Consider the following 24,340-nt stretch of genomic DNA (forward strand, 5'->3'; position numbering starts at 1 on the left):
CGAAGACACTGCAAGAAGAAGCCCGACTCGCCTGTCATCCCTCAAGAGTCCACTCCTATCGTTGAAGAGGCCCCCTATCATTCCTCGAGAGTCCCCTCCCACCGTTCAAGAGGCCACTGTCATCATTGAAGAGGTCCCTCCCACCATTCAAGAGCCCGATTCACATGGCGTCATATGTAGGCTTCTTGAGAAACCCTCTGACGTGCCGGACATGATGGATTCAAGTTGGCTCTCGTATGAGTTACCGGCCAGTACCATACCGGTATCTGAAGAGGAGAGGGAACAACTACCGGACACAATTCTGGATAACACCCTTTGGGCTAAGACCGCTGTTGATTTTTATCTACATGAGCGGAGCCAGGGGTGTTTCACTGACATATGCAAGCTCACCGATGATATCTATTTGTTGCTTGATCGGTCTTGGTGGGGCGTATTATTAGGGGTCGAAGACAATGGCTATTTCGATGGGGGGGTAAGTCTTATATTTTTCTTATATTTCAATTTGATTAATTTTTTTTTAAAATTTATGTAAGTCACTAATATATGTCTTTTTTTGTAAAACAGCATATCGATGCGTGGGTGACACGTCTTCTAATAATAAGAAAACTTAAGAAAAATAAAAATATACGATATACAATTATGCCGACGTCTTTTCACGCCGTTCACTTGAAGAATGCACGAGATGAATCATTTGATTTGGGCAATGGACAAGCTAAACTTTATCCTGCATGGTGGGAGGTCGATAAGGTTAGTATTTATTTTAGATTGAGTTTAAAGGTTTTATGAAATAAGTGCGCAAATGAATGAATTATTACTTATGATTGCAGGTGTTTATCCCTGTTTTGGAACGTAAACATTGGATTCTCGTCGAGCTTCAGCTCCCATCCCTTAAGACAATAGTGTATGACAGCATGATAAATTACATATCATTGGCTGATTTAAGAGATGTTATTAAGGGATGGAGCTCTCATTTGGCTAAATTCTTGGATGCGATCAATTATTGGACTCGTTCTGGAAACAAGAAGCCAAAGAAGCTCAATATTACAGTTATTAGAGACGAGACCGCGCCACAACAAACGAGCGGAGCCAGAGGAGATTGTGGTCCTCTCGTATGCTTGGCGTTGGAGCGTTTGACGACGGGAAGCATCAAGTATCTACCTCCCACCGATAGAGATAAAGCTGCAGTAGGCTTGTGGTTTCGGCATTATATGGCTAAATCGATATATACGAGACGCTGCCTACCTGCATCCGCGTTATAAAAATGTCCATAAACAATTGGTAAGTTTATATACTTTTGGTTTGAAAATGTTTGGTTAAGTAACTAGAATTCAATAATTTGCTGTTTGTAGGTTTTAGATGTGTAGAAAGTGTTGTTTGAACAAATGTTTGGTTTCTGCAGGTTAATCTCAGAAGTGAACTGCGTGAAAATGATGTCGAGCTGCAAAAGTTGATTCAATAGTTTAATTGATTGTTTTTTGATTGTTTAATTGATTTGTAAAAGTTGATTCAATAGTAGATGATCGGAAATAAGAATTATTGCTTATTTAATTGATTTGTAAAAGATGATTTGTAAAAGTTGATTTGTGTAATTGATGCGAACATAATTCTTATTTGTGCTTGTTTAATTGATTGAAATGTAATGGTTGATTTTGTTGATTTCAATCTGCATTATGTTGAAGGCAAAAATGACTATCGCAATGCGAAATGAAAATCGCAATGCGAAATGAAAATCGCAACGAGAGAATCGCAATGCGGAAATGAAAATCGCAATGCGATTTTCATTTCGCATTGCGATTCTCTCGTTGCGATTTTCATTTCGCATTGCGATTTTCATTTCGCATTGCGATTTTCATTTCGCATTGCGATTTTCATTTCGCATTGCGATTTTCATTTCGCATTGCGATTTTCATTTCGCATTGCGATTTTCATTTCGCATTGCGATTTTCATTTCGCATTGCGATTTTCATTTCGCATTGCGATTTTCATTTCGCATTGCGATTTTCATTTCGCATTGCGATTCTCTCGTTGCGATTTTCATTTCGCATTGCGATTTTCATTTCGCATTGCGATTCTCTCGTTGCGATTTTCATTTCCGCATTGCGAATTTCATGTTGGGATTTTCATTTCGCGTTGCGATTGTAATTTCCGTGTTGCGATAGTCAAATGCATGCCTAATAGTGATAACAACTGAATAACAAGAGTTGGTTAAGTCAAAATGGTTGGCCTGAGTCATTAATTCAACTGAAAATGTTAAAAGTTCACACATAAAATCCACATAATACAACGTTTGCATTTAAAAATCACCTAAGTTAACAGTCTCAAAAGGTGAAGCCAATTGTGATTGGGATTTTAAAGATGATTGCCTTTTGCTTGACACCATATGAGCTTTGGATTTTGATGAGGATCCATATTTTGGTAGAGGAAAAGATGATTTTGATGGCACTGGTGATCCACATGTCAACCTTGTATGACCACTTTCCTTGCACCGACTACATGTCGATCTCTTCTTCTCTTCACCCTTAGACGGTATACGATCGTGACTTTTTGGTCGGCCAGGTAGCCTTCTGTCCATGGCTGGTGGCAAAACTGTTTGTAAGTCATCTGGTATGTCCCACTCAGAAGGATGTGGAATAGGGTAGACAATCTCGGCATAAGTCTGTCGATAAACTTCTGTAGTGTAGCAATCCATAGCGTATGCGCTTGAATCATCTTGGTTTAAATGAAGAGCAACTTTTATAACATGGCCACACGGATAACCAGATGTTTGCCATTTCATACAACTACACGTCTTTGCATTTAGATCGACTAGCCCATTTAAGTTATTATCCAGTACTTGAAACAAAGTGTTTGAACATGGTTCAACTCTCCATGACGTTGACTTCACAACACGTTTCGTTATCTTTTTTTCAGTCCATGGTATAACACGATGTTCCAATGTTCCTGTAAATTTAAATAAACAATACTTAGTAAAATATATAAATATGATAAGTTACGAATTCAAAGAAATAATACCTGCATGGTTTCTTTTCTTGTAGTACCACTGTTGAATAGAGGCTCGAAAAAACTCCATTAACATAGTAATGGGTAATTTCCGGGAATGACGACTTAGAGCGTTGATTGATTCTGCACTATTAGACGTCATGAAACCATATCTTGCTCCAAGTTGATGTACTCTTGACCATCTTTCAAACCCGACATCTTCTAGTGTTTGAGCACACTGAGGCAAAACACGTCTTAAACAATTTATATGCTTATTGAAATCCACTTCCCGATAAGCTTTTACAGCCTTCCAGTATGTCCATTTGTGCTTTTTTATACCAGCAGACCTTGATTTTAGATTTCTATACAAATGAACACCACAAAGTCCATGAAAAGCATCTGGGAAACACCTTCTAACAGCGTTGTCAATTGAGTTTGCCCTATCGGATATGATTGTCAGATTGCTAATAGGACCTATGCAATCCCTAAGATGCCCCATAAACCATGTCCATGAATCAGAGGTTTCAGATTTGCCAACCCCGTAAGCTATTGGCAATATCCCATTGTTAGCATCCATGGCTACTGCTAATAAGTTTACTCCAAGGTATCGACCTTTCAAATGTGCTCCGTCAACTATAATAACTGGGCGCATGCAAGTAATAAACGAACGAATCTACAAAATAATATACACAAGAAATATAATCATTTAAATGTGAAATGCATGTAACTAACAAAAATGAGTCAACAAAATTATATTGATTTACTAACCGTAGCACCAATGGCGATAAACAGCAACTCAAAGCGTCCATCTCTATCTGTTTTGATATGAGTTACCGACCCAGGATTTTTCAGCTTTAAATTGTGACAATAAGCCGGCAGTTGGGCAAACGATGCTTCTGGCGACCCCCTCAACAATTCCAAGGCATAACATTTGGCTCTCCAAGCTTGAGAATATGATATACTAATCTTGAACCGAGCATTCATGTCAGTCATAATTTCATGTCCCCGATATACCCTGCCATTCAAAAACATTAACTCAGCCAGAAAACCACCCAACACCTTTTTGTTTGCCTGTCTATGGTGAGGAAAAACTTGGGTTCTTGAACATGTATGTTTATCAATAAAAGTCCTAACTTGAAACATTTTGCAATCTTTTATTCTCTTTGCAATCATACGCCACGTACAGTTTTTGTCAATCATACACCTTGTTTCGAAACGATCTTTGCTTGATTTGTTAACTTTTAGTTGATAGCCATCTTCCACACATTTCGTATATAAAGCTATCTTCAAGTCTTCCTTTGTATCAAAACAATCATCTTTCTTGATACGAATAACTTTTGTGTAACAATCAACTGCTTTCTTTGTCAACTCTTCTTCCGGTATCTGAAGTAATTCTGGCATATTCCAGTTATACGCCCGTGGCATTTTCTTTTCTTCGGGGACTTTTTCTTCTTCTTTTTCTTCTTCAGGATTATATGAATTACAGAATGGATGTTCAACATGTTCATTCACAGTCGTAACTTCCTCCTCATTATCATCAACATTACATTCTTCGGCAACGGCTGTTTCATCATCAAAATTCAGGTATTGATCAATATCAATATCATTACACGCATGGTCTGTTTCTTCTTCTGAAACATCATCAAAATCCGTGTATTGACCAATATCAAAGTCCGGATATTGACCAAGACCAAATTTCGAATACTGACTAGTACTCACAATTTTTTCTGTTGGCTCATCATCGTCTAACTGGTCAATACGAAAACCGGAATTTGGTGCTGAAAGTTGATTGGGATTTGGATTAGAGAAAGGTTGTGGGTTTTGAGAAAAACTTAGTTGATTACTACCCGCTACTGACCCAACAATACTACTTCTAGGTTCAACAACATACAATGTAACATCATCTTGTGAAACCCTAATGTAAGCAATGAATCGTTCAACATCTTCATTGTCGGTTAACAAATAAACTTTACCATTTCTCTGATAAGATAGCCTAAATCCACTTAGGGGCTCTAAATTCAATTTATTTGAAACACGTAGCATTAGAGTTTTATAAGTTAACTTTTGTAAAGACAATTTTAGTTGAAGATTCATGGGTAAAGGCATATATTGTAAAACACCATGAACATTATCCCATGACCCTCCAAAACACAAATCTATCCAAACATGATCAACATTAGATGATTTCATGGTTGTAAATTAATTTACTAAACAGACGAGCTGCGAAACTAAAACCTGTTGCCGGATTGGGAAGGATGTCGTTGGATATAGGAACGGATGTTGCCGGAGAGAGTGATAGATGGAGATGGAATGAGTTGCGATTTAGGGATTTAGTTTATGATTTCAGTGTTATATACCCAAAATTTCAGTGTTGTGATTTACAGATTCTCGTTGCGATTTACGGATTATCGTTGCGATTTACAGATTCTCGTTGCGATTTACGGATTATCGTTGCGATTTACGGATACGCGTTGCGATATACGGAAACGCGTTGCGATTTACGGATACACGTTGCGATTTACGGATACGCATTGCGATTTATGTGTTCGCGTTGCGATTTTCATATTCGCGTTGCGATTTTGGAAAATCGCAATGCGAATTTGACTATCGCATTGCGATTTTCAAGAATCGCGTTGCAATTTTGGACACTGATTTGCGATTCTGGGGATCGCGTTGCGATTTTTATTTCGCGTTGCGATTTTGTTGGTCATTTTGGCAAATCCAAAAAAAGTTGGTTAAAATCGTATATTATAACTTTTTTTTTGTCACTGAGGCGATTTTCTCTATATTTAATCATTTTAAGTCTTACCATTTTTTCAGTTAAAAAATTATCTTTTGACCAATAAGATGTTGACACGTCACACAAAATTAGGTATTTGTTTTAACTAAAAAAATAGTTTAGGGTTTTTAAAGGAAAAAGAATCATAGTTTAGGGGTTTATTTTGATGAAAAAGTAGTTTAAGTACTTAAAGTGGTTAAATATAATAGTTTAAGGACTTATTTTGACTAAAAAATAATATAGCGATTAAAAAAAGAAAAAGAGTAAAGTTTAATTACTTCTGTTAGTTTAAACCTAAAAGGAGAAACAAATACTAAATAATGATAGCACAGGTCATTATGTTTTCTACGTAATTAGATTGAGAAACAGCAACCAAATCAATGGGAAACGCAGCTGATAAAACAATGACAGCAAACGTAGCAGAGTAAGCAATGACTTGTTGATTATATTTGTAATTAAATTAAATTTTATATTTTTCATTATTTATTTAGGACAATTTACAATCTTTTTATTATTTTAATATTAGGTTTCTTAATTAGTGTATATATAACATTAATGAAAAGATGCTACAACTTTTCTTTTCAGGTTTTTTTAGGAGCATATTAGACAAAAATATTCTTCAAAAGAATAATAGACAAATGGTTAAAAAGAACTAATCAGAATCATAAATCTAAATCTCAGTGTGCATGAAACTCAGCACCTCAAGCTCTTCAACACCAGCAATATCAGAAACACTGACAAACCAATACCGAAAACCACCATACTCGAGCATTGCAATACCAAGAAAATACATGTATCCAACAACTATGCTCGAGCATTGCGATGCCAAAAACATACACATCTGGTAATCATACTCAAGGTAGCAATGTATCCAAACACACTCGTATCCAACAGTTATACCCGAGCCCAATGTCGTGGCCACCCCTTATATAAAGCCACAACCAGGTTAGGAACACCAAGTCCAACCTTATTCTATAAGGTCTCATGGAAGGGAAGAGGAAACATGGTTAAGATAAATTATACTCATTTCAAGCATTCTGGTTATGTTGTTTTCGCATATATATATTAGGTAATCAGTCGACAAGTTGTTGGGTTAACTGGCCAATAGAGATATGTTTTAGGAACACCGAACACCATCAAAGGTTACCCAACAACTCCAATCTATAGTGTGGGTGAAGATGCTATCTCCTCTGGGTCAACCCTTATGGTCTCGACCCATTTCCAGAAGGATCATCAGGTTGTGGCTCAGAATTAATGGTGACTAAAGCTGACTTGGCAGGGAAACACACCTTTCAACATTTGATCAAGTTGAGTCATTCAAATTGACTAGTCCTATTTTACAACTCGAAGTTGACTTAATTTTTTTCCAGGTCAAGTCAAGTTTTTCTCATCTCTAGCCGCATGGACTAATAACCGAGTAAACTATAGCTAATTCCGTGACACCAGCATGAGTAGCATTATAAATTACCCATTTTTCACAGCTGATGAAAACTTGAATAATAATGGCAAAAGGACATAAATAAGCAATATGATCAGCCTAGTCACTAACTATATATGCTTCCCTAAATTCAATCTATATCCCACAATCTTCCATAATTACGTATTACCAAAGCATTCGCAACTTTATGCAAACAAAAACAGTAAAAAACGAATTAATATCCAAAACCACAAGATTTTAACCAAAAGCTCAACATGTTCCACTAAGATCAAAACGCTTCATCAAATGCAACAAAGAAAATCCTTTTTAAAAGTAAAGCATCCATCAAACAACGCAAAATCTAAAGAACAAGAGATCGAAATTACTGGCTTCTATATAAATTAGATTACTTGGATCTTTGCCTCATCTTTCTTCTCTTCCTCTTCAACCTCCTCATACGCTTCTTCTTCCACTGAAAATTACAAACAAAAAAAAAAGCAAACCCATTTCAACATTTCAATCAAGGAACAACTGAAAAAAAATAAAAAAATGAAAATCCTGATAGGAAACTAAGTTTAATCCTTAGCTCTAATGGTGAAAAGTCTTCGAAATCACTGGTTTTGCTTCCTTCTTCAAAGGCTGCGACGGGAGTGAGGAAAAATGAAAGTCGGGGCTTTGAGATTATATAGAGAGAAGCTTGAAACCCTAAATGCCTAAAGGCCATCTTTGATAACACAACAACAACAAAAATAACAAAACCCTATTCCCACCTTACAAGCTGCCCAATGTAAGGTTGAGATCCGTGGAAGAATATCGGTAATTAGAAAATTAAAAGTAAAGATAAAATACAGTGTATGTATAAATAAATAAATAAATAAATAAATAAATAAATAAATAAATAAATATATAGTTGAACAGTTTTCATATGCAGTCTTTATATGTGCGTCTGTAATGAGAAGTAATCTCTATAAATAAATTCCTGCGTAAAAATCTCTGTATATAGACAGAAACGTAAGACCCGACTAAATTTAAAAAGAGAAAACATGAAGAGCAAGATACGCGGAAGTCAATGATAGCAAGCTACGAGAAGAAATAAAGTCAAATGGGTTAAAACCTAAACTAAGGCAACACTACTCTGCTACCCTAGTTCTAAGCCTTCATAAATTCTAATGACAGAAACGTATAAAAAGTAGAAGTCATGAAAATTTCTACAAAGGCATTAAAAGAAGATAGATATGATACACCCTATGAATGTAACTCGCACTACTCAGCTGCCCTGATTTTAAGTCTTCATACTTTCCTATCAGAGGTAATGTCTTCGGTAAGGGCTAAATCTTTCAAATGAGATCTCAAGCAGTCTTCCCACTTCCGCCTTGGTCGTCCTCTCCTTCTAACACCGTCGACTGTAATCGACTTTACCCTCCTGACCGCATCTGACAGTTTTCGCCTAAGGACATGCCCAAACCACCGTAGTCTTCCATCCCTCAATTTTTTCAATACAGACACCACCTCCAAAGACATTCTAATAACAGAGTTTAATAAGGTATGGGTAATTGGATTTTTAGTATTTTTTGGGTTATGCTATCCTTGGGCCTTCCTAGCCCAAAATCAAAATTTATTCAAATAATTTAATTTATTCCATTTATTATCTATTCTAAATATAAAATTTCTATCTTAGTACTAATTAAATTATTCGTTAGATATTAAAATACATAAATCTCCAAAAAAACTAGTACTAAAGAAGACACTCGTTTATTGAGTAAATTCATTAAACGCATATTATAATGTATTCTAATTGAGTCGTTTATAGAGTGTTGTTTTATTGAGTCATTCGACTATTAAAAGTTATAAAATAGTCCCTTGATTATAGGTTGTTGCTTTTTTAAGACATTGACTATTAAAAGTTATAAAATGAGCACTCAAATATTCATTGTATTCCAAACTCGTCGTTTTTTATTAAAAATTGACGGTAGCTTAAGCTGTACGTTAACATGTTGATTGAGATATGATAATATTTTAAGATTATGGAATTATATTCTAACATATATTAGTCAGCATGTTAACGTCTAACTTAAACTGCCATCAATTTTTTAATGAAAAAAGACAAGTTTGGAACACAATGAATATTTGGACGACAATTTTGTAACTTTTAATAATCAAGGGACTGAAAAAAGCTATGTCTTATAATTGGGGGAACATTTTGTAACTTTTAATGATCGTAGAAGTCATTAGAGTAATATCCTATAATAGATGGACCATTTACGTACTTTATCCAAAATATTATTGCGATACTCGTTCACTGTTAACTTGGCAACATTACCATTTTCGTTCAAAATGCGAATAGAAAAGACGAATTGTTCATTGAGCAAATTCATCGAGCACATGGTGGCATTTCACAATAATGGCAGATCCCAACAGTCCAAAGACAAAATCATTACTCCAACAAATCGGTGTAAACAAAAGCTTTTCCATAAATATAATTTACACACACACAAGAAATACTCTTTTTTGTTTGTGATTTTCGAGTTACAATGACTGCAATGTTCTGATGAACAAACGCATCTGGTTCAACTCGGAGAGAAGTTCTACAGAGTGGGCAACTCGACTAGGCACTGAGCCACCTATCAACACTCGGGATGATAGCGATGGTGACAATAAGGCAAGACCTTAACTTTCTCACCATCATCAAATACTCCAAGGCATACACAACACTCGCTCCCGCGCGTCGCCGTTGTTATCGGCAACACAGTGATTGTTTCAGGATTCAGACCTCGAGGCTGCCGCGACGGAGGCGCGTGGGAGGTCGGTGATGGTCCGTGTGGATGAAGGGAGCTGCATAGCCACCGAGCGGAGATGAAGATGAGAGCGAAGATAAAGACAATGGCAAAGAGGACGACGGTGAAGAAGATGGTACGGCCGTGGATTTGGAACAAAAAGTTGAACCATATATTCAGCTTAACTTGATTTTATGAACTCGATTTAAAAAAAATCAAATAAAATTTAAATGATAAACTAATAACTATAAACTCGAATTTACTCGATCCGATCGAATAATCATCGCTAAATGTATCTGCAAGGGTTACAAATAAATGCGGCTTTAAAAGTTGCTTCCGCCAAGATTGTTGCAACTGGAATATGAAATACAATTTGTGATGATTGTTGACCTATTTTTCCAGGTGAAAAGCAAGTAACAACAAAGAAAAAACTCAATTCACCGTCGATTTGTTTCAAAAATTCCGCCGGACGCTGGTGTAAAGTCCAAAACTCTGTCTCGTGCAAGAGGAAGTAAGCCAAACACCGGTTTTCGTTCATGCCGGACACTGATATAAAGTCCGAAATTCTATGACGCAGGAGAAAAAGTAAGCCAGGCACCGGTTTTTGCCTGATCATGGTCGAACTTCTTCAGAATATAACAGTAGTTAAGCTGGACCAGAAAGGAGGAAAAATTGTGTTAGATACAAAATGCCAGCTCCCAGACTTGGTAAAAACATGAAACAAACATAACAATGAAAAGCACTGTGAAAAAAGTTAACGATTCGGAACTCGAGCAAATAACATAAAATCGACCAATTATACCATGTCTTTCTGTATCTATATGCTGGATGTTCCACGAGAAACAGATCTTAACAACCCATCTCGACTACTTTCAGTATAAATTTCTTCCTTGATAATAGAATCGATTGAAACGAAAGGCAAACGCAAAATGGACCTATGTGAGCAGTCAAATATTCTATAGTCGAAAGGAGACTGTCCCAAGTTCAAATTCCCCACCCCGACCTATCCATCGGAAATTGTTTATGATATAATATATTCAGAAATATAAAATTGAAGACTGGCATCTAAAGAAATATCAATTGCTTTGATTGACCATAAGAGAATGAGAGAGAACACAAACCTCCATTCGGAATAAACTTGTAGGCACAACAAGTCCAACTCCTACTGAACTTCGAAGTGACCCTACAAACTTCTGAACAGAGAAATTGCGGTACTCGTTCTCTGTTAACTTGGCAACATTACCAGCACATGCGAACACATGAGCATGGATTCCCTTTTCTCTAAACCACCTAAAAGGGAGATCAAAAGAAAGGTCTGCCAAAGCAGTGACAGCAAGGTCTCCTCCAAGAAAATCCACGCCAGAAGGACCGGTATTTCCATCATTAACCTGCCTTTTACGCTCTGTTGGACCCAATCCCCTTGTCTTAAATCCCCATAATGATGTTGGCCCTCCTAAAGCACAAACTGGAGATATGTTGCCACCTAAGAAGAATCTTTCTGGCAGTGATGACGGTTTACTCAAGAACCCGTCCCCCCATGGAAAGACAACACCACCAGAAACCCCAAAATTAAGAGCAGCATGGTAAAATCCAATAGGAACAACGTACCGAAGATCAAATTCCTGTCACAAAACATCAATGGAAAAGAATGACAAACAGCAATTCTGACAAACATGTACAAGCACATGATTGTGAGAAAAAACAAAGAATGCTTGGGGGGTAAAAGAGAAGCATGCATAATTCATACCTGCCGAAGAAATCGTAAGCTCCGACTATCAGGTACAAGCCCACCAAGTTGAGTGGTAGAAACAAAAGCATAACCCCAAGTTGGCCGCATTGACGAATTTCTCCTGTCAAATTTGAAGGTATACTTCAAAGAAGAGAGTAAATTATGGCCAAGCTGCCTCCTTACGGACCTCGATGACATTTGTGATGGATCAGTTAATGTACGCCATGCAAGATTGTACGCCACATCATGATGTTGACTTGAAAATAATCCAAGAGAAAGGCCCATTGATCGCTCTTTGTACGAAGAAAACTTTAGCCAATCTTGTGATAGTAAGTATGCTCGTGCTGTGACAGGAGTTACCAGTCCTTTAAAGCGTGGCAAATACACGCCAGCACTTAACTCAGCTGAGTGACCGATGCCATATGCCAATGAACCATCCCAAAGATCCCCATAACCAAACAAATTTTTGTACTTGACAGATCCTTCCACTGTGGAAGATCTAGCCTACAATGGCATTTTACAAATTTAGAAGCTCAAATTCAAGACTGCCTACTTATAAATTCACAGAACATGGGCGATCAAACGGCAGAAGGAACAGCATTTTCCATATCAAAGCTAGAATGAATATTATGATCATGGATGCCTCTAGTTTATTTGCAATACCACATTTGATTGGTCGCATGTAGACTAAATGAATAACTATATAGATAATTACATATCACGCATGGTATAAATATCAGACATATGGAACAAAATGCATCTTCATTATCACATTGGAAATAACTTACTGACAGCAACATATATGCAACCTTATCGGCTGCGTATCTTTTCTACTCTTTCATCCATCTAAACCTTCAATATAGATGAATAATGCAGCCATGTAAATCCTCTAATTCACGATATTTTCATTCATTACATCATCGTTATTCCATATACTAGGTCAGCTTAAACGAACGTGTTCCTCTCCACAAAATCTAATCAACTATGTTGCTCAGGCTCTTCATTTTTCTTCAAGTATCGAACAAACATCTGGACGTGAGCATGGGATTCGACTCACCAAAGACATAACCGAGTCAGACAATTCTCGTATTCAACAGAAACAAATTCATAAAAATTGAACATACCCATACTGAACATGCAAGAGTCCAAGTAACATAGCTAATTAGCACATTATATTAATTCGACAACCACATTTTCATTACAGCATATGAAACTCAAACTAAATTCCATTCCAACTATTCATATCCTTCATTTAACTCGTGTCTATACAAAACCACATTGCAATTAATTTTCCTCCAATTTCTCAGTAACCAAACATATATAATTAAAAAAACGAATTACAGGGAAAAATAAACCTTCAAAAAATTAGATTAAAAAAGAAATTCACCTCCGCTTTCGTGTAAGCTCCAATCTCTCCCGAAAGCGGGCTGGCAGTCTCAACTACCTCGATAATCACATTAGCAGTTCCAGGCAGTTCGGGCGGACCGGAATCGAGCGTGATTTTTACGGAATCAAAAATTTCAAGTGACTGGAGCCGCAAATTCACAATCTGCGACGCTTTTAACAGCTCTTGCATCGAGCCGGCGTTGTTCAACACCTCTGTCTCGGCTTCAATTATATGCTCCTTTGTTTTCGTGTTCCCTTTGATGATGACGTCATGGACGCGGACCGAAACCGGACCGGTTTTCATTCGCTGCATCAGCGAGTCCATTTTGAGTTTCTCCGAACGCAACCGAGCCTCCCGTGATCGAGGTATAGTCCGGTTCGGTCCTCCGAATCGTCCGTCGTTTTCGTCCTCGTCATCGTCTTCGACGTCGTTTTCGTCACCGCCGTCATCTTCTTCTTCGTCGATTTCGTTGGTGTTCAGGGGTTTTTGGTGTTCCGGGTCGGATTTCGAATTCGGCGGAGTCAATTCGGGTACCGAATCGGGGTTTGACATTTGTGAACGGATAACAAGGGGAACCTTCGAGTTTGCAAAGCGAAGACAGTGAAGTTAGGAGGCGGGCGGCGGTGCCAGGGGTTTTGGATGTTAAAAGGTTTATTCGGGAAGATTTTGATTTTGCTAATATGCCCCTTTACTTTTTCTTATTTAATCCTTTGTCACCGATACTTTTGATATTGATTGATTTAGCATTTCAAGGGATAATCTCATTCATTTATGAATCAAATTAGGATAAAGATACATTTTGGTGTATGAGTTTAACTTTAAATTTTAATATGATATTTAATTATTTGAGTGTAATTGTGATAATATTTTTTATTTTATTTTTAATTAGATCTTTATTTTATCTAGTAAAAATGAATTATATATATAGATATAGTATGAATTTTGACTTAAAAATCAAATCGAATTTCGAGTTAGATGAGATGCTCGGAAATTCGAATTTGATCAAATGCAAATAGAGAGATTTAGTTTTCAGGTAAGTACACGGTAGTAATGTTCAAAGATAACTCTCAATCATATACATATACAACAAATTTCCCATTGATCTAAGTTAAATACAACCAGTGCTGATCTGCAGGAAAGCTTCATTTTGCCTTTCCACCTATATTAAGAGAAAAAAAATCAAAGTTTCCTGTACCTACAACATCAACTTCATCCCCCAGCTTCTTGCTTCGGTGGACATAGTCTCCAGCTCTGCCCCACCTAAAAGGAGAAAGTTTCGGGATCACACCTTCGGGCGTAATTGCATTGATCCCTCACAATACCGGGACCAGGTTCGGGGTGGACACAAGATTTAATCACCTCTCCGATTTTCTCCACTTCATCTACACCAAAAGGCTCGTCTTCCTCACAATACCGGGACCAGGTTGGGAAATTTTTTGTGGTTGATTTTCAATAAAACTAGAAATAGTTGGACAAACCAACAACATCCAATACTAACAATCGAGTCCGGGTGATAGAGATGGATGTTTTCAGTACAATAACTTCTTTCCGAACTGTGTTTCTAAATTCTTTGGCCAATCTTCAGCAGATTTCACCAGTACGGAGGCCACAGAAATTTCAATCCCACTAGACAATGTGCCTTTGTACACAATGGAAACAGTTGAAGAACTAATCACATTGCTGAAATGTTCACAGGCTGCTTCCAGCTCTGATCTCTTCAGAGTCGGTACGCCTGAAACGCAACAACTATGCTATTCGAATCCAGGTATTGTTGGATACGGATATCCGCTTGGGTATGTTCAGTTTATTCCAAGTTTCTTTTTCATGCATTTGTGTAGCATACTTATGCATGAAAATGTGTCATACACAAGTTTAAGACATGAATCTTTTAAGAAATACGGTGCATTCGAGCCGAAAAGGTCTTTAGGCTCCCCAAATATAATAGAAGGCTATGAAACGTATTGGAAGACTATGAGAGGTTTCAGAAGGTTACTTCAATGAGGTCTTTTTGGTTTTTCAAATCAATTTCAGCTCTTCTGCTGCAGCTCATTAGCACATTTTCAGATACATTTTGACCCATTCAAAGCCAACTCAGTCCAATTCTACGAATGAAGTGCAGTCGATATCCTGAAGAGTGATTTTACCCATGTATAAATCGTTTATGTGATCGGGACAGAGAGGCAAGCATATTCGATTCAAAGTTTCATGAATAATACCCATACCCTTAACCCACTGAGCTTCGTCGAGGGGATTCAAATTCAGATAATTTTGCAGTAACCTAACCCTATACGTGATTGTATCAGTCCTACCACAGAAATGAGCAACACAAGAATGTGATAGCTCATCGGATGCCAATCTGATCAAAGCCAAAGATATAGCCCCATCCACCGGTTTCGGGTCTGAAAGATTTTGATCACCCATCATCTTAATATCCCTCTCAGTAGGGAAGTAAACTTCTTCATATCCATTTATATTCGAGACTTTCAAATCTTTACTGTAATGTTTAATTGCTTCAAGTTTGGTGGATTCATGCTTGTGTGCCAATGTTAAAATACAGGAGAACCTCAAGTGATAAGAAACAACTGTTTTCACCATTCTGAAGTTGTGACAACAACAGAAGAAATCCAGCCATCTCCTTCCAACACCAGCATACCACTTAATGATATCAGCATCTTCCAATGCGAATAGTAAGTCGATTGGCCTGGGACGACCCATATTATTTGTAAAACCCGCCATTCTAACAGCCTTCCTAACAAGTTCTATAGGAGCTGAAACCTTCATACACAACTTGGTCAGATCATCTACCATGCGCTCAGAATATTTCTGTTCCTCTTCTTCTCTTACCCTCTTTTCTTCTTCCTCCAATACCATTCTTGCTTTGGTAGGGGCCAAATGCTTGTCAACTTGTTCTTGGAACTTGTCATAAGCATCAACAAGATCTTGTGGCAACTGATCTCTAACATGTCTTAAAGATAAAAAATCACCTCTAGAGAGCAGCCGATACCAGTTCCATCTTTCTTCCAAGGACCCCAAGAACTCTCGGACAACTTCATCTGCCCAAGTCCTAAAGATTCCTCTAACCTCCGAGTTGATTTGATATTCAAATTTAAACCCATCTTTACTCTGCTTCAACTTCTTAAAGACATGACTCAATATTTTCAAACCCAACTTTTTCCTATTCCTCTCCCGAGCATTCCTCAATTCTAGAGCTTTAACTTCCTTCTGTCTAAGATACTTCTTCTTCGCTCTTATTGCCTTTTCCGACATAGGGGGATGCAAGACAGAAGGAAGAACAGCCTGCAGCTCCATCCCCAAAAACATAATCTTCTCCGATACCGCACTGTGGATGGCTGTTTTAACTCTATCGACCTTCAACCCCAAATCCCTTTCCAAAACATCCAAAACACGGTCCTTCAACTCCCTCGCTAACACCTTCGACCCGGACGTAGTTATCAATATCTCGTCCAAGTACCTAACTGCATAAATTTTCACCGGCTTATAGAAAACATTCGTGTTACTGAAGTCATGCTTAGTTAACTCAATTTTAGAGGTCCTCTCATTCACTCGAAGTCTCATTTCTTGAAATTGTCGATCAAACCTATGAAGATAAACATTAATCAAAATCGAACACAAGCCGCTTTCTTGAGGAAGCCCTCTCCCTAAATAACACCCACCAAATTCAACTCTAACCACTCGACATTGAAACAACGTCTTTATCACATCAATCAACAAATCATCCCTAATTTTCTCTCCAATAAACGCACACAACTTATCGACATTAAACTCACCAAACTTGTTAGGAAAAAAGGAAACATTAAACCACCAGCTAGGGTTTGTTAAATTGTTCTTTAAGTACCTAACGGCAGTATGTCTGCCCATTCCAACACGACCCCCATAAGAAAAAGTCACGAACTTCTCATCATAAACGATTTCTAACACCATCCTAATAGCTTCGATCAGAACTTTTAGTTTCAAATTCGGTAAAACCAAAGGCTCACCTGAAGAACTTGGGGGCTCCATTCTGACACAGCAAGAGGGGATATCGAACTTGTTATGGGAAATTTCATGACCCATTTCTTCGATCGAGAAGTAGTTGGAAACATGGGTACGAAGCGTCGTGGATGATGACGACGATGAATGGGAGAGGTTTTGGCAGGCGGTGAGAAGAACAGAGGGTGAAGCGACGACGTTTCGGAGTAGATTGGAGAAAGTTCCATGGGAGTATTGGCTGAGAACTAAGGATTTGAGGTGGGAATCTGTCAAAGTGTGGTTCGACAATGGCTTGAAGGGGATTGAGAAGGGACGAGGACTAAGGCCAGTGAATGTTTTTAGGGTTTTAAGCATCGAAAATGGAAAAATTGATACCAGAGTGACTAGTGGCTAGGGAGGGATTCAGATAGAAAAGAAAATGACGAGTATAAATTAGTTTTGGAGTTTACAAAAATGGAATTGAGATGAGTTTTAAAAGATATTAAAACATATCAAATTTATTAAATATATATTTATTTTTAAATCTTTTACCGGCATTTAATTTAATTTACGGGATTTTTACTGTTTTGTTAAATCATTCATCACTGTTTTGTTGAATCAGTCATCACTGAATCATACAGAGATGCGAAACAAACGCGCTGAATGCTGAACGGTTCAACATTCAATATTAAATGATTCCATTAAGAGACAAACAAACAGTCCCTTAACGTCTTTAGATTCAGATGAATATTCATTTGTATAAAAAGACTTTAGAAGCCAAAAATTTACAGGCATTGTACAGAAAGATTCTTGCTATAAGAAGTTGCCTGGGATATTCTGAGATACTTCCAATTTGAGGATCCTTGAAGCACGTCTTTGCTTTTCGTCTCATTTAGTTAAAAACTTAACACGTTTAGTATTTAAAATATTAATTTAGGTCCGTTTTAGTACCTAAACTTTTAATTTCTTTAAAACTTAACGTTAAATTTTGAACGAGTTACTAAAATAAAACAGAAAATAAAGTTTTTAATGACGAGCACTAAAATGAAAGAAAAATTAAACTTCAGCTATGATTTTTTTAAAAAAAATTGAAAGTTTAGGTATTAAAACGAGTCAATACTGATAATTTAGGTGCTAAACACATAATTCATCCACAAATTTTATATATTCGATAAATTTTAGTTTAATATAATTTTGGTTCATATAAAAATAAGTATTCAAATTTAAAAAAAATACAAATTTATTAATTAAATAGGGGATGAACTAAAAAAGATCCAATGTTCTCAAGTTTTTTGATTTAATAACAATTTAGATTATTGTAAATTTAAATATTAAACAAATTAAATATTATTTTCTAAATTTTGAGTTTAAATACTTAATAAATTATTATATTTTTCTGAAAAATCTAATATTTTAACCTTTACGAATATTCAATCCTTACTCCGTTCCTATTTATACTAGATATAATATCGATGAGAAAAATCATATATTAATTATAAATTCAAAACAATATATTAAATACAAAACTATTAATTTATATCAATATTCAGGAAGTCCATGTTGGACTTTGTACATTTGTGAGTGGTCAATACGTCTGGACTGAACTCCGCCAAGTCATGGTCCCATTTCGCGGGGGAGCTCCGACTTTTAGGCTATTCGAGACACCAATTTTCTCTAATATCCATTTTCTGACACCGTTTGACCAATATTTTTCGAAGTAACATCTTTTTTGTTGAGTTGGTGAAATGCGCGTCTCCGGGGACGTATTTTATCCGTATTTTCGTTGAGTTGGATGCCACGTGTGGAAGGCGCATTCCCGAGGACGCGCCTTCCATTAAATGCCATAAATACCCCCATCCGTTTTCCCTAATTACCCCCTCCTCCCCTATATAAACCCCCTCAATCCTCCCTCATTCTTCACACCAAAATCATATTTTCCTCTCTTATATAACTCAAATTCTCCAACTATTTGAGTTTTAAATTTGTTATTAGTGGTAAGAAATTTATTTTTATGTTAGTATTTTTTAAAATAGTTATTATATTTTATATTAATATATTTATGTAAATATTATTTTTTATTAAAATAATATTTATATAATTATTATTTATTTAGAATTATTAACTTTTTTTTGTTAATTATATTGTTTTGTCTACAGTTATAATGGAAAACGAAATGCTGTTGCGATTGGATATTGATCATATCTCCAGACATTTTAGCGATATGGTAATATTTTTTATAATTAATGTTAATATTTAAATTTATTTTTATTTTAAAGTTATTATGAATTTATATTAATTTTTATTTTTATAATGTATATTATTTAGGATACTGATCGTATTTTAGAGACTTTTATTAAAAATTCACGTATACCGACACCGGAACGTATTTTGCCATATTTGACTTCTGCCGGGTTCGGGTATATTGCAACAATTATAGGCGGTTGCAAACTCGAACCTGTCCTAATTTCTGCACTGATTGAGAGGTGGAGGCCCGAGACACACACTTTTCGCCTTCCATGTGGAGAGGCCACAATTACATTAGAGGATGTCTCTATGCATCTGGGGCTTCCCGTCGACAGAAATATGATGTGTGGTATGGCGGATGGTGATTGGCAATCAATGTGCATTGATTATCTTGGAGCTGCTCCGCCAGAGTTTAATGGAGGTAGAATAGTTTTATCTTGATTGAAAGCTAATTTTGAGGTTTTAAATGAAAATGCTTCAGAGGATCAAGCAAAGGCATGTGCTCGGGCATATATTCTACGAATAATTGGAGGAATATTGATGCCCGACAAATCTCGCAACCAGGTGCATTGTATGTGGTTGCGGCATCTGATCGATTTTGATGAAGCTGGAAGATATAGTTGGGGCGCTGCAGTTTTGACATTTCTCTTTAGAGAAATGTGTCGGGCGACGAATTATAAGAAAACTGCTATCGGTGGATGTCTTCTGCTTCTACAATCATGGGCGTGGTTCCGCATGTCTTTCTTATGCCCGATCGTGAATGAACCATACGTATTCCCCTTATTGTTGAGGTAATTTTCGAACTAAATTTTGATTTAAATATTTTCAATTAAATAGGGTTATATTTAGTTTATATTATAATTCATAGGTGGTCAATAAAAAGAAAGGACCATAAAAGTATACCTACTGGGTTAGAGGAAATTCGTTTACTTATTGATACGAAAGCTGGGTCTGAGGTATATTTTTAAATTTGTTTAATTATTAATATTTTAATTTAAAATGCTAGATATAATTAGAATATTTTATTTATTTGAATTGTATATTTATATTTCAGTTTCAGTGGATACCTTATGCGAGCGATGAAGTGAAAGCTTGCATCCCACCCCACCTTAGTGGGTCATTAGAGGTATGAATATCGGTTATACCTCTTATATGTTATGCTATTATTGAGTGGCATCCAGTTGATCGCGTGCTTCGTTAGTATGGTTGTACGCAATATATTCCTGGAGCACCTAGGAATTTAGACGACGTGCATAACATAGATAGACGAGGAAAGAAAGATATTAACTGGGTGGTGAGACACAGAGATTGGATTGCGCTTTGGGAGAACTGATATACACTGTTGGCCCCTCGACAATATTACGCTTAAACTGGTCATATGGTTACAGATAACTATATGGACTGGTTTAATGAAAATGAGAAGTCGTTTCTACTTTCGGCGGAAGCACGAGGGGTTAACATTCCTAGGCGCCGAGAAAGACGTCAACCGTCTCAATATCATCGTCCCCCGACGCGTGGACAGAGAGAATGCGCTACCGGTTCTGCATCAGTCCCACCACAACATCCTTATCCGTCGATGCCGCAGGGGTACATGCCCAGCCCTCCACTTCATATGCCAAGCCCACCAGTTTATATGCCATCTCCGCAGGGTTACATTCCGAGCCCGCAGGGTTACATTCCTAGCCCGCCAGGTTACATGCCTAGCCCGCAGGATTTTATACCATATGGAGGTGCATATACGACTATGTTTAATGATCCAACATATGGTTCATATGCATCTTATTTGGCTGGTGGTGCTTCTCCGCAGACACCTCAATCTCCATCTGGATCACAGACATCGATGCCAATGTTTCCACAGTTTTCACAGTTCCCGGGGAGCGATGAGATTGTTACTAGCACTCCTCCAGGGTCGTTATTTTATACAGGCCCTTCAGCCCCTTCAGCGTCATCTACACCAAATGAAGAAAATGCTGCTGATGATGATAGTGAAGATGAGGAGACTGAAGAACAAGTTCCACGAAGAAATCCTCCACGAAATAGACAACCACCGCCATGTGGAACTCATTCGAGAAGACGACATCGGTGATCTAGTTGTATTTAATGTTATTTAAATAGTTATATTTCAGAATTTTATGTAATTTGGTTATGTTATTTAAATGTTTCATGGTTGTTACATACATATTTTTAATGTTATTTTTTATTCACATTTAACATTAAATGTTTGATAAATGTTTTTAAAATACAAATTATATTATTCGAAATTTAAAATAAAAATAAAAATAATATTATTCGAAATTAAAATTTAAAATATAAATTATAGTATTCGAAATTTAACATTAAATTTCAACTTAATATTCCAATTGTATTCGAAATTAAAAGTTATATTCCAATCATAGTTCACAATACTTAAATTGAAATTAAATTTATCCATACATATGATTTTATCATTAACATATATATTAAAACGTATACATTAAAATCAACTTATGTTGAGTTAATCAATCGACGGAATAGGCCAAGAGGGGGGTGAATTGGCAATTAAAATTTCGGTGAAAGCTTTTGCAGAAAATTGAAAAGATTTGCACAGCGATTTAGAGTGGTTCGACTTTCTCAATCAAAGTCTTTTCTTTTGAGGACAAAGAGTAACCTTACAAACCCTCAAGAATTATACCCCAAATTCTTGAGAAAAACTCTCTCCCAAAGAGAACAATACAAATTTGCAAACTTACAAGGAAATCCTCACAATGTAGATTGTTTGCACAATTCTAGAACAAAGAAAAGAACACTAAAAAATGAATACAATTGAGCACAATATATGTTCTTGAAAGTAAAATGAATATTGAATGAAAATAGGCTTGAAATGCTCAAACTTGAGGTTTGATGCTTTCTCTTTGATTCTCTCTTGATTCTAGTTGCTTGATGTTTCTTGTTTTTGATCAATGGCTTCTAAGCTTGCTTAAATACACCTTGAATCACTTCTGAACATTAGGGATGATTAATGAAGATAATATAGCCGTTTAAGTGTGAAAACATTTAATAAAAATGCTTGGAGCGTGGGGGGAATCGGTACCCTCTCATAGGGAATCGGTTCCCTAAGTGTAAAATTCAAATATTTCGACCGTTGAATAGGGGGAATCGGTACCCCCTATGGGGGAATCGGTTCCCTCCGAGCATTCTGGAAATCTCGGAGCCAAACCATTCAGGGGGGAATCGGTTCCCTCTGAGCAATCTGTAATTTTTGGCTTTGAAATGGTTCGAAATACTTTGAAAGATTATTTTGAAATTGTTTTAAGATTAAAACTTAATTTTACACTTAAGTAAGGATTAAAAATGATTTTTGAAATATTTGGAGTAATGTTTTGATATTGGAATAATTATATCGAATATACTTAGAAAATCATTTGGAAAATCTTAAAATTCATTTAACTTAATTTGTTATATCGAAATATCAAAATGTTTTCAACAGCTTATGACTTCACATTTATTCGTAAAAACATCTCGATGTTCATTCCATACAATTTCAATGTCACAATCAACTTATCACTTCACATTTATTCAATTTATCCATAACATTTTATCTAATTTATTCAAACTTCACATAATGTTTTAATTTAAGTTATTCTTAACTTGCTGAACTTTCAAAAGAAGTTAAATTTTGGTTATAATTTACCTGATTTACTGATATATCTAGTGTCCCCGAGGGACATGAGTGACATAATAGGGCAATGATAACATATTCTCTGACAAAATAATGGAAGGCGCCCCCCCAGGAACGCGCCTTCAAGTCCCCTGAGAAATAATAGGTACTGATATATCTAGTGTCCCCGAGGGACATGAGTGACATAATAGGGCAATGATAACATATTATCTGACAAAATAATGGAAGGCGCCCCCCCGGGAACGCACCTTCATGTGAATAGTAAAATAATAGGTACTGATATATCTAGTGTCCCCGAGGGACATGAGTGACATAATAGGGCAATGATAACATATTCTCTGACAAAATAATGGAAGGCGCGCCCCCGGGAACGCGCCTTCATGTGAATAGTGAAATAATAGGTACTGATATGTCTAGTGTCTCCGAGGGACATGAGTGACATAATAGGGCAATGATAACATATTCTCTGACAAAATAATGGAAGGCGCGCCCCCGGGAACGCGCCTTCATGTGAATATTAAAAGGTACTGATATATCTAGTGTCCCCGAGGGACATGAGTGACATAATAGGGCAATGATAACATATTCTTGACAAAATAATGGAAGGCGCGCCCCCGGGAACGCGCCTTCATGTGAATAGTACTCCGATTATAGACACTATTATATGCAACATATTATAAACTTATGCATCAATATTTTCGTTAAATATTGATATAAGATGACTAGATTGATAACATTTAAATAATTAACTGATAAAATTAATAGATCGATAATCAAAATCAAAAATAATAATATAACCATAGTGTAATATTATAATTTCATATATTTTTCCTATAACTACAATAAAGTCAAAACTGATTTTCATATATTGTTATATCATATTAATGTAGATAATTCACTCCACCTTTAACACACATTAACAAAATACATTTAATAATTCTTACATTATAATCGAAACACTTTACATAATATATTATTAATTTATAATAATAATAAAAATAAAATATTTATTATTAAACAAAATACGTGGCAGTCGAGCTGGCAAAAGGCACGTCCCCGAGGATACGCCTTCTACACGTAGCATCCAACTCAGCGAAAACACGGACAAAACGCGTTCTCGGGGACGCGCCTTTCGCCATCTCAACAGAAAATGTGTTACTTCGAGAAATATTGATCAAATAATATTAGAAAGGAGATATTAAAGAAAATTAATGTCAGTTATGTCAAATAGCCCGACTTTTAAAGAGCAGCACTGTGAGCGTCAGAAATTGATACAGGTGTACAATGGACATAACACTTGACGCGTAATATAAATTTGGTCAACAATGGCGGTGAACAAATTGACCTTTGCCCCCCCCCCCACCTCAAGTCTGAGAGCAGTTTCCTCGTCGGGATTCAACTTCA

At 36.5% G+C, this 24,340-nt stretch overlaps 2 protein-coding genes across 2 annotated transcripts; both read right to left on the reverse strand.

Annotated features, from left to right (window-relative positions):
* Positions 1–10,481: 10,481 nt before the first annotated feature.
* LOC120204172 (sorting and assembly machinery component 50 homolog) lies at positions 10,482–13,748 on the reverse strand. Its single transcript, XM_039204281.1, has 4 exons — positions 13,066–13,748; positions 11,697–12,182; positions 11,071–11,571; positions 10,482–10,599 (listed from the first exon to the last, which is right to left on the reverse strand). The coding sequence occupies exons 1-4, from the start codon at positions 13,615–13,617 to the stop codon at positions 10,516–10,518; spliced, it is 1,623 nt and encodes a 540-aa protein (XP_039060212.1). The 5' UTR covers positions 13,618–13,748; the 3' UTR covers positions 10,482–10,515.
* A 391-nt stretch (positions 13,749–14,139) lies between these two features.
* Positions 14,140–17,439, reverse strand: LOC120204171 (nuclear intron maturase 3, mitochondrial-like). The gene has a single exon (XM_039204280.1). It carries the CDS (start codon positions 17,407–17,409, stop codon positions 15,157–15,159), a length of 2,253 nt encoding a protein of 750 aa, XP_039060211.1. The 5' UTR covers positions 17,410–17,439; the 3' UTR covers positions 14,140–15,156.
* Between the last annotated feature and the right edge of the window lie 6,901 nt (positions 17,440–24,340).

This window comes from Hibiscus syriacus, unplaced genomic scaffold, assembly GCF_006381635.1.
Source record: "Hibiscus syriacus cultivar Baekdansim isolate YM2019G1 unplaced genomic scaffold, ASM638163v2 tig00010533_pilon, whole genome shotgun sequence".
Taxonomy (NCBI): Eukaryota; Viridiplantae; Streptophyta; class Magnoliopsida; order Malvales; family Malvaceae; genus Hibiscus; species Hibiscus syriacus.

What these genes read in the sequence shown, in the direction of transcription:
- LOC120204172 (XM_039204281.1), bottom strand. Translation starts at nt 13,617, where the DNA reads ATGTCAAACCCCGATTCGGTACCCGAATTGACTCCGCCGAATTCGAAA. An exon ending in GAGCTTACACGAAAGCGGAG is followed by an intron (nt 12,183 to 13,065) that starts GTGAATTTCTTT and finishes ATGCCATTGTAG; the next exon opens with GCTAGATCTTCCACAGTGGA. An exon ending in GCTTACGATTTCTTCGGCAG is followed by an intron (nt 11,572 to 11,696) that starts GTATGAATTATG and finishes GTTTTGTGACAG; the next exon opens with GAATTTGATCTTCGGTACGT.
- LOC120204171 (XM_039204280.1), bottom strand. Translation starts at nt 17,409, where the DNA reads ATGCTTAAAACCCTAAAAACATTCACTGGCCTTAGTCCTCGTCCCTTC.